We start from the raw sequence: 19,169 nt of genomic DNA, 5'->3' as shown, positions 1-19,169 counted from the left end.
AAAGATTGGATAATATCAATATCTTTTTCAACGTATCGCTTAATTTGTATGATATGATTTATTATTATTATTATTATTATTATTATTATTATTATTATTATTATTATTATTATTATTATTATTATTATTATTATTATTATTGTGTAAGACATACTTTGTGTTCATTTTAAAATAATTAAAATTATTTTTTTAAAGTTTAAATTATTTCAAAATATGTCTCTAATCATTCAAGTTATTATAATATTTATATCGATTTAATATTTTAACTTTCAAAATTATAAAATTAAAAAATTATGAAAATTTGTGATAATTTTTAAAAAATTAAAAAAATAAAAATGGATTGAAAGGATAGCAATCCATTTGGCGTTTTCTAAAATTCTAAGTTTGATTAGATTTGATTCCCACGTGTCAGATCAGCACGTGCCGACCTGAATGGTCAAGATTTATCCCATGTTCTTCCAAATTTAGCAAAAGTTTGTTAGCTTTTCATGAATAAAACCTAAAATTCCTATTTATCCATATCTCTTACAATTTTGTTTGAATTTGATGTTAGTTTTAACTTTTTAAACAAATATTTAAATTGAATTTTGTAAATATTTATAAATAAATTATGATTATAAAAAATTCTCATGACTCAGTGACCTAAAAAACTCATCAATTTAACTCAATCAGCTTAATTTGAATTGAATTATCGACTTATTTAGGTCGAGTTTCATTTAAGTAAATGAAAATTATTTTATGGGTCGGTTTGAATAATCAACTCAAATTTATTTAATTAATTTTTTTTGTCATATTTATTTTATTTTTGAATGCTTGAAAAAATAAATATTCTATTCGTTTAATAATTTATTTTTATTTAAATTATTTACTATTTAATAACTATTGATTCTATTTTTATATACTTGGATTTTAATGCAAGTAATTAATTATAATCTAAGAATAATGAAGTGGGGAGTTTTAAAATTGCGTAATGCCAATAAATATCCATTTAATGAATAGTTTTAAGTTTGTCAAACATAATTTATGGATCACTAAAAATTAAATTAAATAATTAATTATTTTTACGATATTTAACTAAATATTATCCATTTTGAATATAAGCTCTCGTATTTTTATTTTTAGTTACAATAAAAATAATGTTATTTACTTATAAATCAATATTTTTTTTAATTAGTTAACGTGCCACTATTTCTCTCAATAATCTTCGTTATTTTATCAATTAACTTCTTAAATAAAAATATCTAAATTTATAGGGAAAATTATATGAAGAAAAGAAAAAAGAAAAAAAATTGTGGATATGGATATACTAAGAAAGGATCAACACAAAATACCACCTGTCGGAGGAGGGGGCCCCACATCCTACGTTGTCGTTCTCCGATTGATGGACTGTTCTGTCCCACATGGCAACCACGTGTTCTCACCCCTCCATTCGTGTCCCCACAACTGTACACGTCATCATGTCATGAAGGAGTCATCATGCATACATACATACATAATCCAAATAAAAAAAAAACAAAAAATAAATTTTAAAAAGGAAAAAAACAGTTGCTTTTCCTATTTCACTCGGCTTTATAAACCCGAGGCGCTCTCACCAGCTCCGTTGCGGACACGTTTTACGAAAAGAGGAGCGAATTTTAAAAAGGAGGAGAAAAATGGGGAGTGATTTGTTTAGCGAATCTGAAACGTGGGTTTCTTCTGTGAACGGAATTCGAGAGGAACCAGATGATGAAATCTCCATTGAAGTAGAGGAAGGAGTTGTGTCGGATTCGGATTTGGATGAGTCGGATCAAATGGGAGTGAAGAAGAAGATGAAGATGAAGAAGAGGAATCAGGTTTTGCTTGAGGGATTTGTGGAGGATGAGGATGATTTGATGAGGACGAAGAGCTTAACGGATGAGGATCTTGATGAGCTTAAGGGATGTGTGGATCTAGGGTTTGGTTTTAGCTACGATGAAATTCCGGAGCTCTGCAACACTCTGCCGGCGTTGGAGCTCTGTTATTCTATGAGTCAAAAGTACATGGACGATCACCAGAAGTCGCCGGTGAGCTCACCGGCCTCGGCGGCACCGGTGGATTCGTGTTCTTCTGTGTCGAGTCCGATTGCGAATTGGAAGATCTCCAGTCCTGGTGAGTGGTCTTTTTCTGTGCGATCTCGATTTCGGAACTGGATTTGTGCAGTTTGAATTGAGCATGAGCTGAACTTGTCTCTTAGTTGATTGAACTTTGATTCTAATCTCTAGACTATAATCCCTTCTAGTTTTGTTTCTAACTTGTATGAATAATTGCTTCGAGGCTAAAACAGAGTAAAAATATTTGAAAATTTAGAGATCTAGGACGAAAACCTTCATTATTTTCCTGCTTCTATCGTAAAAATGTGTGTAGTTTATCAAAAATATACTGAAAATAATAGTTAATTTACTCTGATTTATGACTAAACATCTGAGTTTAGTACTCGATATGTTCTTCGATTCCACGAGTATTAAGAACATATTGAAAAGAAAGATTACATGTTCTATAATCTAGAGCTTAGGATTGTAATATATAAGATATCCTTCTTTTGCTAAACTTTGTTTGCTCGAACAGGTGATCATCCTGAAGATGTTAAGGCAAGGCTCAAATTTTGGGCTCAAGCAGTGGCATGTACTGTTAGATTATGCAACTAAGAACACCATGGAATGGAAGTTTTGGTTTGTTAGAGAGAAGTGAATACGTATTTTTGCAGTAGTAACCTTTAGCCTTATGGTCGACGACGTTGCGCGCGTCTGAGAAAGATGGAACGAACGAACGGATCGGTTGACGAGTCTGACTTACGAAGAAGGAGAAGAAGGAGAAGAAGAAGAGGAATGTGTCAGGTTTGAGATTAACCATACATCAAAATGAGTCTGACTAAGATAGAGTTTGTAAAATATGTAGTTCTTTTTGTACATTTGAGAATAAATTAGCATGAGTTCATCAATTCTATATCTCCTGTTTGTTTTGGTTTAAACATTAGCCGGTGGTCTTGACTTTGAGAGCCTAGATAGTAGCTTCCATAACACCCAATACCCAAGTCTCTATCCTTGACCTTTTTGCATATGCTGAGGTAACTAACTGTGCTAACCTAACCCATCAAACTGGTTCTTCTTTTCTCTGTTTTGACCCAATCTGAAGGTAGCTGACCTGATTTCACCTACTTGTAGCCGCCCAAGTTCATAGCGAGTAGATATTGCCCTCTTTGAACTTTCCCTTTCAGACTTTCGTTCAAGGTTTTTAAAACGCGTTTGCTAGAGAGAGGTTTTCACACCCTTATAATAAATGTTTTGTTCTCCTCCCCAATAGATGTGGGATCTTACAATCCCACCCACCTTTGGGGCGCAGTGTCTTTGCTGGCACTCGTTTCCCTCTCCAATCAACGTGGGACCCTCCAATCCACCCCTTTGGGGCCCAACGTCCTTGTTTGCATACCGTTGGGCGTCCACCCCCTTTAGATTTCAGCCTCCTTATTGACACATTGCCCGACGTCTAGTTTTAATACCATTTGTAACAGTTCAAGCTCACCGCTAGCAGATATTGTCTTCTTTGAATTTTTCCATTTAACCTTTCCCTTGAAGTTTTTAAAATGCATTTGCTAGGGGTGACTAGAGAGAGGTTTTCACACCCTTATAAAGAATGTTTCGCTTCCTCCTCAACAAACGTGGGATCTCACATAATCCCTTCTAGTTTATGCTATTCAATAACTCGAAATTAGATCCCGGGAGCGTTGTGTGTTCTCGCTCTCGTCTCTACTTACTGATTTCTGATTCCCCTTGTGGCTTGGATGGTTGGATTGATATTGTAAAAGTTGAAAGGTTCCGACTTATGATGTGTTTGTAGCATAGTTCATGAGTTGATCAGTTCAAGTATTGAAAAAGTGATATTACAAAAGGATTATCCAATTCTATATGAGGTTGGTCATATGGTTGGATAGTGACTTCAGATAATGTTAAAAAAGGTTACAGTATTTCACTTTGATACTTCAATCATACTTGACCTTTTCCAAGTTCTGAGGCTTTGGCGTTTTGTATTGAAAACTTGTGATATGATACTTAATTTTGGTTTGATTTCGAGCACAAGTTAACCAAATCTCGAGTATATAGTTTGGGATAAGGTTAGGTGTTCCATATTTGACCTTTTTCAGATTCTGAGACTTTGGGGCGTATGATACTTAATTTTGGTTTGATTTCATGCATAAGTTAACCTATTCTCGAGTGTATAATTCTGTAGATAAGGAGTTTATAATCGTCTTAACGATTGATGGTTTGATGTTCTACTTGCAATACACACACAACAAAAATATAAAGTAAATCGAGAAACTTAAAACTGTTTAAAAAGAGGCTTCTAACCTATGCCTCCAAATCGAGAAGTACTTATCAATCATCTTGTCACAATTTCATTTAATGATGTCATGTCGATCAAAGTATGCAAGACGCCACATACATATAATAATATTTGTATGATACACGTCAAACAAATTAATCACACAGCTACCACAAGCACACATATCTAATATCGGACATATAAAAAAATAGATGAATTAGACCACTTGACCAAATACGCTAAATCAATCTGTGCACTCATACGCAATCCCAGGTCGTGGTGCAAATCTTGACGTTCACTCTTTTCAATCTCAGTATTAGGCAGAAATGACAACTACTACCCTTCTTCAGATATCTACACGAAGCACGATATAAACTATTACAACATCAATAAAATTTTTAGATCGAAAGTCCAAAACATTAGCATAATCAAAAACTCGCCCCAACGAATGAATCCTAGTGCTTCTGTTGAAGGCTGATGTGCAACAATCAATAGTAGCAAAACGGTGATAGTTGATGGCGAAAACGAACGACAAGGATTTCCGTATTCAAGAAGATGATCTGTCGGCGTGATGAAACCGAACCTAGAGTACGAAATTTTTTTTTATTTAGTCATTACATTTTAAAATATTATGCTTTTATCCCCGAGTTTTGATAATCGACATTTAAAAATCAAAAAATATAAACAAATGTTAATAATTGAAATTTTCTCATATTCCAAAAAAATTAAAATAGAATCAAAGGCTTATTTGTTAATTTAGAAAATGTTTTTTTTTTTTTTTTTTTTTTAAATTTCCAGAAATATTAAACGGGTCGAAATTTAAAGCTAAGAACAGTAGGAATTTTCCAGGTTGAACCTATTGGTTTCTCATCGATGTTGAGCACGAGCACCATTAGGAATGCTTCGGCGTACCTCAAATTCGTTGCTTATGGCTTCTCTTCATACTCTTCCAGCACTTCATCGACCAGAAAGCGCACTGCCATAGCTCCAAGAGCTCTTGCAAGAAGACCCACTTCGCGAACTGCCCCAATCCCTCGGGCTTTGGACACAGATGCCGTCAGTTCAGTATGTTCTTTACTTTCAAACAAAAATCACCAAACAACTAATCTCGAACTTGATCATTTATTGAAAAGATTCAAAGAAACCTTGAGCTCGGATTTCGTTCTTCAAATTCTGATGAATTATAGGCTGTTCGGTAGGGCTAAAACGCTAGAATTCTTCTCCTGGTCTGGATTGCAAATGGGGTATCGGTTTGATGAGTCCGTGGTTGAGTACATGGCTGATTTCTTAGGTAGAAGGAAACTGTTTGATGATATGAAATGTCTTTTGGTGACGGTGTCGTCTTATAAAGGTCGGATTTCTTGTCGAACATTTTCAATTTGTATTAGGTTTTTGGGTAGGCAAGGGAGGGTTAGAGAAGCACTTTGCTTATTTGAAGAAATGGAGCCAAAATTTGGGTGTAAACCTGATAATCTGGTCTTTAATAACATGCTTTATGCACTTTGTAAGAAGGAACCAACAGGGGAATTGATTGATACTGCTCTAACAATTTTCAGAAGAATTGAATTGCCTGATAAATATTCATACAGTAACATAATTATTGGATTATGTAAATTTGGTAGGTTTGGTACTGCTGTTGAAGTGTTTGATGAAATGCGTAGGGCAGGTTTGGTACCTACTCGATCTGCTGTGAACATTCTCATTGGGGATTTGTGTTCATTGAGTGCCAAAGAAGGGGCTGTAGAACAAGTTAGGGTCAGAAGTACTCGTAGGCCTTTTACTGTCCTAGTTCCAAATGTGAATCCGAAGAGCGGAGCCATTGATCATGCAGTTGGAGTTTTTTGGGCAGCTAATAGGCTGGCTTTAGTTCCCAGTACTTTTGTAATAGTTCGGCTCATCTCGGAGCTTTGTCGATTAGGCCAAATGCAAGAAGCAATTAGAGTATTAAAGGTTGTCGAGGTTAACAAGCTAAGGTGTACTGAAGAGTGTTATTCCATTGTGATGCAAGCATTGTGTGAACATCGTCGAGTAGACGAAGCTAGTGATCTGTTTGGGAGGATGCTTTCTCAGGATATGAAGCCAAAGTTGGCTATTTATAATTCTGTTATTTGTATGCTATGCAAATTAGGAAATTTGGATGATGCTGAAAGGGTCTTCAAGATTATGAACAGGAAAAGATGCGTCCCGGATCATGTTACTTACTCGGCGCTAATCCATGCCTACGGTGAAGCTAGGAATTGGTCAGCGGCCTACAGTTTATTGAAGGAAATGTTGAGTTTAGGCATATCCCCGCATTTTCATGTGTATAGTATGGTGGATAAACTAATGAGGGAAGATGGGCAAACTGATCTGTGCTTGAAGCTGGAAATGAAGTGGGAATCCCAAATTTTGCAGAAACTTTGTAAACAAGGACAACTGGGGGATGCGTATGAAAAGCTAAAGTCAATGCTTGAAAAGGGTTTTTATCCTCCTATCTATGTAAGAGATGCTTTCGAGAGCGCGTTTCAAAAGAAGGGTAAGTTTAAGATTGCTCGGGAGTTGCTGCAGACGATGGACGGAGTCCACGAACATGAGTCGGATTCCAGAAAGGCATCATGAGTTATCGAATGGAAAGCCTCACCTTTCAATATCAAAGAAATTGTGAGTAGTAGATTTTTCATGCTTGATATGCTTGATTGGCTGCATTGGTTACATTATTGCACGCTTCATTGTGTTTAAAAGCTAGTTGATTGACTGAAAACTCGTAGATGCACATTTAGTTTACTTTTACGGTGTAACAACCTAAGCTCACTGCTAGCAGATATTATCCTCTTTGGGCTTTCTATTCCGGGATTCCCCTCAAGGTTTTTAAAACGTGTCTGCTAGGAGGAGGTTTCCACACCCTTATAAAGAATGCTTTGTTCTTCTCCCTAACTGATGTGGGATCTCACAATCCACCTGCCTTCAGGCTCAGCATCCTCGCTGACACTCGTTCCCTTCTTCAATCGATGTGGGACCCCCCAATCTACCCCCTTCGGGGCCGAGCATCCTTGTTGGCTTACCGCCTCGTATCCACCCCCTTTCGGAGCTTAGCCTCCTCGCTAGCACATCACTCGGTATGTGGCTCTAATATCATTTATAACGACCGAAACCCACCGCTAGCAGAAATTGTCCTCTTTAGGCTTTCCCTTTCAGACTTGTTTAAAACGCGTTTGCTAGGGAGAGATTTTCACACTCATATAAAAAATGCTTCGTTCTCTTCCCCAACCGATGTGGGATCTCACACTTATTTTCAGCCTTGACAAATATTTGGAAGCTCGAGCTTCTCTTGAAGGCCCTTCCCGTGAAAGCTCACCCACCCACCGAAGATCTGCATTCTAGGAGACCTCACCTCCTGGGTCGACGTGTGCAGTTTGCTGGGGTGTCTTCGGCCTGCTTGTGCGATTGTGACACTAGGCACTTGTACTAGCTTTGACGAGGTTGGTATCGATTAGAATTACCCGCTTTTGCGTTATAAGATCATATATTGTTCTCTCTTTCAGTTGAATCCAAATAACCTTTGTTTCTTCTTCCTACAGAATACACCCCACCCCAGAACAATAACAATGACGACATAGAGGGCAAGAAGGCAAAGACTTCCAACTAGTTCCACATGTTATAAAAATGGAGTAGGACGGCTAGTGATATACGGGAGGGAGAGTAGAGATGATGTCAAGTCCCGACTCCTTACAACTCGCACCAGATTGGTCTAGAAATTAGAGTGGCTACATCGGCCGAGATATACATAGAGAGACTTTACAAGAAATGCCTCCCTCTATTTTGCAAAACAAAAGCTATTCTCGCCATTCGCGAGCGCTTATGTTATTTATTAATTTAACAATCATGAAAAGCGATGTCAATTAATTTCACTAGATAAGTGCCTAATTCTACAATATTTGATGTAAACAAAAATGATTTAATATTCAAATTAGATGTGCAATATTTTATAAACCCAATACCTCAACAACATCTCGGATCGTTTAAAACTGCATCACACCATGATTACTTTATCAAATATGAGGCATTGAGGTTCACATCTAGTTTCCTGAAGACGAGTCGAGCTTCAGCTTTCTGCCTAAGACTAAGCCTTCAATGTGATGAGAGACGATCTCATCTTAACTTTTATGGCTAAGTAGGTCAACGTCTCAAATTTTACAATTTTATTCTTGGATGTTAGATGGATCTATCGAGACCGATTCTGGTAGTACCATTGTTTTTTATTACACTTTATTATATATATTAATTCTCATCACAACAAATGAATCTGATTCACTAGATGTCATGGTCAACGAGGGGGATAAAAAGGAAGAAAATAAAAGTAAAAATAAGATTATTATTATTACTATTTATTTATTTATTTATTTATTTATAAGGAATAAAAACCTAATTTCCCTATTCAAATGGTAAAAAAAGAAAAAAGAAAAAAGATTTTGGGTTTTTGGATTAACTACAGCCATTTTCGTAGCTCTACCGCATCCCTTCCATTACCTCACGCTCGCGCCACGCCGCCGCTATTCCTGCCCGACGCCGTCTCAGCAGCTGCTGCTGCACTCTCATCTGCCCCAGTTCTGCCTTGCGACAAAATCGCCGCCGTCCCCTCCCTCTCTTCCAGCAAGCGGAGTTACTAAAGCGGCTATTTTTGAGTACCCACAGAAGCGAACTGAAACGGGTATTTAATTATCTCAAAACTGAGCTGACCAGACCAGACCAGACCAGACCAACGCACTACCAAATTAGGAACGCTGGTCAATCGTTCCAATCGGTTTCTTCAAATCAGCCGCTGAAGGGAAGTATTAGGGTAACTTTACTCTGCGCTAGGTGACCCCCTCTTTGCCGGCCTCGGGTATTTCTCTAAAATCCCTCATTTATTCTCTTTCTGGAGTTGCTCGAAGATTGTCACTTGGGATTTCAAGCTCTGTCTCATATACTTCTTTTTCTTATGATTTGTTTTGTTTTGATTTTTCATTTCTTTGTTTTTCTTGCTGCAAAGCTTTGAATGTTATTCCTTAGAAGTCCACATATTTCTCATTAGTCATTGAAAAATTACAGATTGAATTGCGGGAATTCTTGTTAGTGCCGCCATGGATGAGGTTTGCGAGGGTAAGGACTTTTCGTTCCCTAAGCACGAGGAGGTGGTGCTTGAGTATTGGTCTGATATCAGGGCATTTGAGACCCAGCTTGAGCGCACAAAGGACCTTCCTGAGTATATTTTTTATGATGGCCCTCCGTTCGCCACTGGTCTTCCACATTATGGTCACATCTTGGCGGGAACCATCAAGGACATTGTCACCCGGTATCAGGTTATGACCGGTCATCACGTGACTCGTCGCTTTGGATGGGACTGCCATGGATTGCCTGTTGAGAACGAGATTGATCAGAAGCTAGGGATCAAGAGGAGAGACGATGTGTTGAAGATGGGGATTGACAAGTACAATGAAGAATGCAGAAGTATAGTCACGAGATATGTGGGGGAATGGGAAAAAATCATCACGCGTACTGGTCGATGGATTGACTTTAAAAACGACTATAAGACTATGGACTTGAAATTCATGGAGAGTGTTTGGTGGGTCTTTTCTCAGCTCTTCGAGAAAGGTCTTGTCTATAAAGGCTTCAAGGTTAGTTGGTTTATACATAATCTATCTTCATTTGCACAGTTCGCTAACATTCATAATGAGTGCTTGTATTATATTATGAGTTGCTTCTTCGTTCTTTCATGGCATTTTTTTTTTTAAATTTTTAAAAAGATAGGGATAGGGGTGAGAGGAAATGTGGAATTTCAAGACCTGTGGGATAACTCATTTTGTTCGACTAGATGTAGGATTTGAGGGTTGTCCTTAATTATTTTGAAGGTTCAATCTTTATTCCAAGATATTTTACGAACGTCGTGAATACTACATTCTTGCAACTCCTATTGTCTATGACGAAAATGGATTGCTACGTCAGGCTCTTTTGTGTACAATTAGGAGATCGTTTTGGCGTTAGCAATAGTCCTTGTAAAATACAATCAATTTGTTCTGTGTTCCTTTCTCATCTTCTTCAAATTAGGCTTTGGCCCCTAGGGGGAAGATTTTTGCTTCAAGGGGACATAAGTAAGGGGACCCCTTTTGCCCTTCCTCTTCATCCTGGTGGTGGATGTTTTAAGTTGGCTAGTGTGCGTGGCGTGGCAAAGGGGATGGTTGAGGGGTTTCAGATGGGTAAGGAGTTATTTCACCGATCTCATCTTATGGCCCTTAATCCTTGCTCTCCTGCCACTATAATTGTCGTCGAAGGCTATAAAAAAGGTTTCTGATCTATGATAACTACCCGCTTAGAGTTGTTTGATGCGGGCAAGGTATGGGGTCTATGGTCTGCCACTCGAGAGGAGCTTAGAGGTCATGTAAAGAAGGTGAAAGGTGGGTAGAGTGGTAAGAGGAGAGAGAGTGTAGAGAGAGTTCATCTATTCAGTTTTTGCTAGTTTTATTGGTTCCTAAAACCATGTAATTATAATTAACTGCAATTAATTTGATTCAATTATTAGTTATGAGTTCAAATATAAATTTGTTTGCGTTGTTGCTTACTTAGGTCATGCCATATAGTACTGGTTGCAAGACGCCACTTTCAAACTTCGAAGCTGGTCAAAGCTATAAGGTTTGGGTCTCTTTCTTCAATTGGAAATTTGTCTTTACATTAAATATCAGTCGAATCTTCTGTTTTGTATATAGACGCCCTGGACATGTATGATAGGAAACAAAATTTCGATGTTTGTTATTATCAAATTTTCAATGAAATGTCTTCTCTTTCTTAAGAATTTTAATATATTTTTTAGAACTAAATTTTATGATGACTAGTGTTCATATAAAAAGTCTTGCATTCTTTTAATGATTATAATTATTACAATAATTATTTGTTTGTTTAAACATTCCCATCACATAAAACTTGGGAAACACCTCTTAATATGGAAAAGTTCATCAATTTTTCCCATAAACTTTGAATTTTATCAAAATGTTTCTTAGCTTTGGTAAGTGTTGCAATCTCAATCTTAAAATTGATCAAATTTTAGAATTTTCACCTTGAAATAGGATTGCTTTTGAAAATTCATTTAAAAAATTATTCTTACATATTTTGGGAGAATTGTTAAATGACTGATTTTGTGCATTAGCTGAGCTTAATTTTGTGTTTGGTTTGATTCTTGTTGAAATTAGTGAGTCTTGGGCGAATTTTTCCTTTACTTTTTTTTTTAAGTTAAAACCAGTAAGTAAACTTAGTAGAAATTGCTATATTTGTTTAAGTTTAGGGTGCAATGGGATGAAATTAGAATTTTAGGGTAAAATTGATACACCATTCTAAGTTCAGATAAAAATTGATTTTTTTCCTCAAAGGTATGATGCTCTGTTTCATTTTTTATGATATAAGAAAATTATTTAGTGAACTTTTAATTTGCCATTGTTGTTAGAAAATAATAGTTTAAATATACAAAATGGTTTTTGATATAATTTTTTTTAATACTTTATTTGGGATAATAAATAGTATTTAAGCACGTTATATATTTTTTAATTGGCAAATATTAGAATCAGTAATTAAAGCAATGATATTTTTACTTTAAACAGGATCAGGTTGGGTTTAAAGGAAAACCCACATTTCGTTCATTGGGTCCATTTGGTGTATGTAGCATCGATTTTCAAATCAAATTTCAGTCTTATGCTTTAGTGGTTGAGTGAATAAAATTTCATGCCCTGCAATTGCATTATCAGTTTACTAATCACTTTTCTAGATGCCAGTTAATGTATGAGTTGTTGATTTGCATGAGATTTACTTATGGTACATCTTCTGATATCCAAACCTTGCACAGGATGTCCCTGATCCTGAAATCATGGTAACTTTTCCAGTACTCGGGGATCCGCAAAATGCAGCTTTTGTGGCTTGGACAACAACTCCATGGACCCTTCCGAGTAATCTTGCCCTTTGTGTTAATGCAAATTTTGTCTATGTGAAGGTCTGATGACATGAATTTATTTTTGTTATATTACTTTTTGTCTATGTGAAGCTTTTATTCCTTTTATTTATAATTGATAACCTAATATAGTTGGAAAAAAAAATACCAGGTTCGCAACAAGGCATCTGGAAAAGTTTATGTGGTTGCTAAATCCCGATTGTCAGCTCTACCTGTTGAGAAACAAAAAGTGAATGCACCAAATGGTTCTACCGAAGTTGTTAACAAGTCAAATCCTAAGAAAAAAGGTTCCTCAAATTCAAAAACAGAGAACTCAGTGGAGGACTCATATGAGGTATTGGAGGAAGTATTGGGAGCTTCTCTTGTGGGTAAAAAGTAAGCAATTTTGTTATTTTCAATATGTGTTTTAATGATTTTAGCAAGGCTGCTATTTTTTTTTGTTTTGTTCCTGAATGTTTATGAAATTGTATCTACTATCATGTTGAAGGATATTAAATTTACTATTTATTTTGCAGGTACGAGCCACTGTTTGATTACTTTAAAGAGTTCTCTGATGTGGCATTTAGAGTTGTTGCAGATAATTATGTAACTGATGATAGTGGTACGGGTATTGTCCATTGTGCTCCTGCATTCGGTGAAGACGACTATCGTGTTTGCATTGAGAACCAAGTGATCAATAAGGTCTGTGTTGAAGATTCTTTAATTTTTTTTTTATTATGACTTCACGCTACATGATTGGTGCCGATCAAGAAAAGTGATATTGAATTATTTGTATGTAAAAGAGTGGCTCGAACACTCACAAATATAAAAGAAATAGAAAACTTTTGATTAGCCCATCATATTGTTTTCAAGGATGAGAAACCTCCTCTCCCTCCTCTCTTTCTTTCTTTCATTTTTTCTTTATTTTATTTTTTTTATATGAGAAGCCTTACTTTCGTATAGGATAGTTGTTTTTTTTTTTTTTTGATATCTCATAAAGGATAAAAATGAAAGCCAACATAAGGGCTGCAAAACAAAAAAGGTGAAGGCAAAAGCCTGAAACATTAATTTTAGAGATTTGGTTGAAAGAGAGTAATTCTGAGGACAAGTCTAAAGCTTGGAGGATAAGATTTAACAGTGCTATTTTTAAGGCATCTGATTTGTATTCTCTTATTTGTTTGCTAATTATTGCTGTAATGATATTTGATCGAATATGGAGGCCTTGTTTTTTCCTTGCAAGATATTTACATTGAAGTTTACTTATGTTGTATATTTTCATTTACTGCCTTTGGTGGTTTCCTTTGAACACCTTTATATCTTTTCATTGTTGAAATAAGAAGTTTATATCTTATTTAAAAATAAAAGACCGCGAAAGTGCACTCCAATTGGTTCCCAGCATAAGTTGCAATATATTTACTGTCTTAAGTGTTTTTTCCATTTGCTTGTAGGGCGAGAATCTGATTGTTGCAGTCGATGACGATGGTTGCTTTACAACAAAGATTACTCAATTTTCTGGGCGTTACGTCAAGGATGCAGACAAAGATATAATTGAAGCCGTGAAGGTATGTTCTTAAACCTAAAGTAGTATGTTCAAGCTGAATTACTAGTTCATGGCATATATTGAACCATTGCATGTAGAGATAGAATCCCACTATACTCCTATGTGAAATGAAAATCCTTGTAAATTTGCAAGTCTTTGACGCAATCTTGATAAGCTTGGAGCGTTCAAAAGGGACCTTGAATTCACAATTTGGCCTCGGTTCTTGTTTGCATCCTTAAACTATTTTTTGATCAAGAAGCAAACTTTTCGAACTTGTAACTTCAACCATGGATGAATTTTCAAATCTTGGAGTTTAGGTTGATTCCTTAGTTCATATTACTAGTCAAAAAGAAATTCTAATTGTAGTGTATAGCTTTATCCTTGACGATTATGTTTTCGTATTGTAATTCTATATTTATGTTGATCTTCTTGTTGCTTTTGGACGAGGGAAGTGTAAACGAGAGGGGAAAAAACTATTTGGAACAAAAATATGTTGGAATCTAGTAAAATAGTTTACCATTTCATTGTGAACGTGTATTATTGGTCAGAAATCTTTCTGTTTCAGGCACAAGGGAGGCTTGTTAAATCGGGAAGCTTTACCCATTCTTATCCTTTCTGCTGGAGATCTGATACTCCCCTAATCTACAGGGCTGTCCCAAGCTGGCAAGTCCATTTATTATCTATTTTGAATTTTGTTATACGCTTTTGTGTTAGGGTCCTTGTCTGAAATTCTTTGATGTTTTTATTTTTGTGCACGTGTACATTTTGACATGCAAATCTTTGTCTCTTGCCCTCTGAAAAAATGAAGAGTGCAATTCGGTTTGTTCACACTTTGGGCTCAGTTGTTGGGAAGAGTATTTTTACCGTGGCAAACAAATTATGCAATATCCGTTTTACAACTTGTTCTTTAAAAGGGTTACTACCGTTGATTTTTAGTTTCACACTTGATTTTAGTGCTTATATTGCTATTTTTGTCTCTCTATATACATTTCACCTTTGTCTTATCTGATATTCATTCATGATTGCTGACATATGTTAAATAATTTCTTATGGCTTCTTTTTCATTTTCATCATAACCGACTAGACATCTCTCTCTCTAGGTTTGTCCGAGTTGAGAAATTGAAGGAGAAATTACTGGAAAACAACGAGAAGACTTACTGGGTGCCTGATTTTGTGAAGGTTTTATACGTTATGCCAAACTCTTATCTTAAATATTTATATTTCATTTTTTCTGGACAAGTGGATGTTGGTAAGGTTGGATGGGGTAGAGTTTTATGCAGGGTGTAAAAGGTGGTTGTATGATATGAGTCGATATTTTGCAGATTTCATATTAATATATTCTATGCTTCGTTAAATTTTATTTTGCTTAATTGAAGGCCTTTTTTAATGTTTTCTTTTTTGTGCGCCCTTTTTGTAATGCTCTTGTATTACTTTATTTTTTGTCGGTGAAAATTTGCTTATTCATTGATTTACCAATGCTTGTGAGAATGAAAACTATCATGACAATTTTTCATGTTTAATATATCCTCTCAAGAGATGACTTTTTTATTTTATTTTATTTTATTTTATAACTTTTCTTAGCTTGAAAATACAAACATTTTAGAACTCTGAAACTGAGTCCTGAAATATAATTGGGTTAGAAAAACATAGTGCTGATGTGAGAAAGAACTGTTTCATGGATCATGTGATCTATTTTTGCCTCAGCTTTATTGATCAATGTCAAATTGCAGGAGAAAAGGTTCCATAATTGGCTAGAGAATGCGAGAGATTGGGCTGTCAGCCGTAGTAGATTTTGGGGAACTCCTCTCCCTGTCTGGGTTAGCGAGGATGGAGAGGAAATACTGGTCATGGATTCAATTGAGAAACTTGAACAGCTTTCTGGTGTCAAGGTCGCGCTCTTTATTTACCAGCTTTTGTTATCTGAGAATATAGTTGCTGTAGGTTGAGTCAATCATTTGCTGTGAGTTTTATTTCTCTTTATCGAACTGTTTGCTTGTATGGAGTTTTTTTCATCACCTCATAAGAACTTAATCATTTTGAATGATGGTTGGTTCAGAGCAACGGCTACCTTCTTAAATGAGAAGTTGAATCTTCAAGGTTATTTGGTATTTTTTGAGAAGTTGAATCTTCTACCGTAAAGATATTATCATATGGCTTGGCCACCCTCATGTATTCTTTAAGCTGTTTCTTCTATATGCTCTGGTGGGTACTGCTTGCAAACTACTTATGAATTATTTGCGGGCATCCTCTGTTTTTTTTACCTTTCAGGTGTTTGATTTGCATCGGCACAAGATTGATCACATTACTATTCCATCTAGAAGAGGTCCTGAATATGGTGTGCTTCGGAGGGTAGATGACGTAAGACTACTTAATCTCGTTTTTCTCTTAAATATTACTTTTCTTGTTGAGAAATCAATCAATACCGGCGTATTTTACCTTTTTTTTTTTTTTGAAACTATGAAAGTTACTGGAATTATTTTGTTGCATTTTTGTGCTATGCGTCAAATCAGTGGCTTCCTTTGATATTACTGTTTTGTAATGTTTAGGCCTTATAGTTTAAATTTTCTCTCATAGCAAGATGATTAGAAGCCACCACAGATGCTGATTTTTTCTAGAAGGAAAGAGAAGAGGGGTTTGAGGGTATAAATGGAATCTATATGGAAGAGAATGAGGAACTAATGTAACTTATTGACTTAGGTGAAAATCCTTTGGCAGGCCTGTGTTTTTGCTATTATTTGGGGTATTGGGCTTGAGAGGAATGACAACTTTTGTAGATGGTTAGAGGTTTGTGGGCGAGTTGTGGCAGGTGATTAGACTTAATGCCTCGATTTTGGCCTGTGCGACTAATGATTTCTGTAATTATCCTTTTGGTTGGGAGTCATTTTTTGTAGTTTGACAGACTCCATTTGCTGCGCTTTTTTTTTTTGTATACCCTTGTACATTCTTTTATTTTTCCTCAATCCTCAATGAAAGCAAAAAAAGTAAGAAGTATGCATTCTTTTATTTTTACTATTAGTTGAAGGACTTCACAAAAGCTTGGGAAAAATGCAATTCATGGGCAACTAGCCCTAAACCAACTCAATCCAAATATTCAGCAAGAACAAAGAAACTTTAAACAAATGGCCAAGTCACAAACCGGGCTGCAGAATCTTTCTAGGGGTCTTGTTGTGCCTATATGTTTTTGGGATAATGTGGTTTGGTTACCTTGGAAATTTAAAAAATCCCTACCTCTCCTTCTAACTCCTCATTTTATTTACTTTTTAAATTTTTTGGAAGTTGAAATGTGGATAGGCATAGTTTTTATTTATTTATTATTACTATTTGAAATTAAAGTATTTATTTGAGTTCGTTGCTGTAGATTTCCTCTCTTAACCTCGTTTTATGTCTTTATTTTTGCTGCAAGTTTTATTTTCATTTAGTGTTTATACTTATAGTATCTTTTGCTCCCTCATCATTACTGCAGGTGTTTGATTGCTGGTTCGAGAGTGGGTCTATGCCATATGCATATATTCATTATCCATTTGAAAACGTTGAGCTTTTTGAGAAAAACTTTCCTGGTCACTTTGTGGCAGAAGGGCTTGATCAAACTCGTGGATGGTAAGTTTCTTGAATGTGTCAAGTTGCATAGTTGTTTTCCTTTTATTTTGAGTTGTAAATCATTTGTTGGATTCTATTTAGTAGCGTAAATTTCAAATATCTGCATAAGAGTGGAATATTGATATATTTCCTTCTGAAGTTGATTGCTTCTTTTGCTTTTTTGGTTGAAAAATTGATGACTTCTTTTATTGATATCGGGAAACAGTCACAACACGAGCATTGTGTGGAACAATGACTTTTTATGTTTGAAGATCTAGGATATCAATAGAAAATATGGATGTGTAAACTCCAAAGGATATGATCAAAGTCCTCTCTTTCTTATAAAAAAAAGTAATTTTAATATTAATATATGACTAAATTCTTGGAAAAGAGGATTAGGAAATTTAAAATCTATAGTCAAAGTAAAATAAACTTATTTTTCTGAGAAAAAAAAAAAAAAAAAAGAGAGAGAAATATGAGAGGGGGAGGTAGGGAGGAAAAAGGAGAGAATATGGTGGTGTCTGGTATGCAGTGTCCGTGTAGGGAAGGGATACTTGAGAAAGTTTTAGTATGTTGTTGTTTGTCTCACATGGATGAGTTCATGAGAAAAGAAGGGGTAATGGATCTCCTATAAATAAACTTTTCTTTCTCTCTTATCAACCAGATTCTTACTGGGTTTTCTGTTCACATGAGGCTATGAAGAATTTGTTTTCAATGAAATGTGGAAGTCTTTTGATCTTGCACTGAAATGTCACGAAGTATCAGGATATTGATGGCATTAAAGAAGATGGATGACACGTCGGAAATGTAGAAGTGAAAAATGTTTTTTCTACTAGTCTAAATGTCGAGCTAGGTGATGTAGTGTTGACATGTCGCTCAAAATTAAATCACAGATCCAAATAGGAAAGGAGGAAGCAGAAGTTGTGAAGGACTCTGCTTCTTAGTTTTTTTCTCGAAGCCAGCTTGTAGAAGGGCAATCGATAAAATCCTGTTTATAAAATCTCTCCTTCCTTTTTACCGAAGGCACATTTGTGAAGGTCCAGAATACATATCTGGGTGCTTAATCTGAGTTCTGAGATATGTTATTGGTGGTTTTTTTTTATTTTTTATTTTTTACTTAACATGAAAGTTTAAGATTCCAATGAAAATTGAAGCTGTTCTTAGGAGATTATTGCTGTTAAGAATTAGGAGAAGCATCAAGCTAATTTGATTAGAAAGGGGTTGGTGCATTTTCTAAAAAGTTTGTTTCCTAATACGTTCAGGATTTTCGTTGTCCACATTGAGTTATGAAACAAGCTCCCTCTCTCTCATGCACCAAAATTTGGGTTTATATTCGTGGATTCTTGGGCTTCTCTTTTTCCAATGTCTGCTCTTTACTTTTGCAGGTTCTATACTCTCATGGTTCTATCTACTGCTTTATTTGGGAAGCCTGCATTTAGGAACCTTATTTGTAATGGCCTTGTCCTTGCTGAGGATGGAAAAAAGATGAGCAAAAGGTTGAAAAATTATCCTTCACCAATGGAAATCATAAATGACTATGGAGCTGTAAGTTCTATGTTATATCTTTGTTTCTTACTTATGTTTCTCAGAATTCACTTTTCGTTATTCTGAAGACAATGAAAGCATATACAGTGGTGTAAATGTACCAACGTTCTTAAATACTTGAGTCTTACAAATCTCATTGCTAGGTGGGGAAGTCTTTGTATTTCACTTTGTGGTTGGAGGCTCTTCCTTCCTTTTTGTACAAAAAAAAAAAAAAAAAAAAAAAAAAAAAAAAAAAAAAAAAAAAAA

General features: G+C 35.6%; 3 protein-coding genes across 6 annotated transcripts in view; all 3 read left to right on the top strand.

The window, feature by feature from the left end:
- The first annotated feature begins 1,586 nt into the window (after positions 1-1,586).
- LOC111457532 lies at positions 1,587-2,986 on the top strand. The gene is made up of 2 exons (XM_023099781.1): positions 1,587-2,127; positions 2,584-2,986. Exons 1-2 carry the CDS (start codon positions 1,653-1,655, stop codon positions 2,661-2,663), a joined length of 555 nt encoding a protein of 184 aa, XP_022955549.1. The 5' UTR covers positions 1,587-1,652; the 3' UTR covers positions 2,664-2,986.
- A 2,175-nt stretch (positions 2,987-5,161) lies between these two features.
- LOC111457525 (pentatricopeptide repeat-containing protein At4g20090-like) lies at positions 5,162-8,163 on the top strand. Of its 4 annotated transcripts, none has more exons than XR_002712952.1 (3): positions 5,162-6,975; positions 7,631-7,793; positions 7,893-8,163. XR_002712952.1 is itself a non-coding variant. In XM_023099775.1 (2 exons), the coding sequence occupies exon 1, from the start codon at positions 5,209-5,211 to the stop codon at positions 6,931-6,933; it is 1,725 nt and encodes a 574-aa protein (XP_022955543.1). In that variant the 5' UTR covers positions 5,162-5,208; the 3' UTR covers positions 6,934-6,975; positions 7,893-8,163. The 4 variants fall into 4 exon arrangements, 1 of the variants encoding a protein (XP_022955543.1); XR_002712951.1 differs by having other exon boundaries at positions 7,620-7,793; XR_002712950.1 differs by having other exon boundaries at positions 7,611-7,793.
- Positions 8,164-8,778: 615 nt separating this feature from the next.
- Positions 8,779-19,169, top strand: part of LOC111457524 (isoleucine--tRNA ligase, cytoplasmic-like) — a 16,121-nt gene continuing 5,730 nt past the window's right edge. The window contains exons 1-13 of the mRNA XM_023099774.1: positions 8,779-9,196; positions 9,403-9,968; positions 10,915-10,980; positions 12,182-12,325; positions 12,435-12,658; positions 12,799-12,964; positions 13,711-13,824; positions 14,368-14,465; positions 14,903-14,981; positions 15,533-15,691; positions 16,071-16,160; positions 17,266-17,399; positions 18,764-18,923. Of these exons, the coding sequence (XP_022955542.1) occupies positions 9,435-9,968; positions 10,915-10,980; positions 12,182-12,325; positions 12,435-12,658; positions 12,799-12,964; positions 13,711-13,824; positions 14,368-14,465; positions 14,903-14,981; positions 15,533-15,691; positions 16,071-16,160; positions 17,266-17,399; positions 18,764-18,923 (1,968 nt within the window). The 5' untranslated portion in view covers positions 8,779-9,196; positions 9,403-9,434. The remainder of the gene's footprint in view (positions 9,197-9,402; positions 9,969-10,914; positions 10,981-12,181; positions 12,326-12,434; positions 12,659-12,798; positions 12,965-13,710; positions 13,825-14,367; positions 14,466-14,902; positions 14,982-15,532; positions 15,692-16,070; positions 16,161-17,265; positions 17,400-18,763; positions 18,924-19,169) is intronic.

The sequence above is a fragment of the Cucurbita moschata genome, unplaced genomic scaffold, assembly GCF_002738365.1.
Source record: "Cucurbita moschata cultivar Rifu unplaced genomic scaffold, Cmos_1.0 Cmo_Scf00020, whole genome shotgun sequence".
Taxonomy (NCBI): domain Eukaryota; kingdom Viridiplantae; phylum Streptophyta; class Magnoliopsida; order Cucurbitales; family Cucurbitaceae; genus Cucurbita; species Cucurbita moschata.
This window is presented reverse-complemented; position numbering and strand designations above follow the sequence as displayed.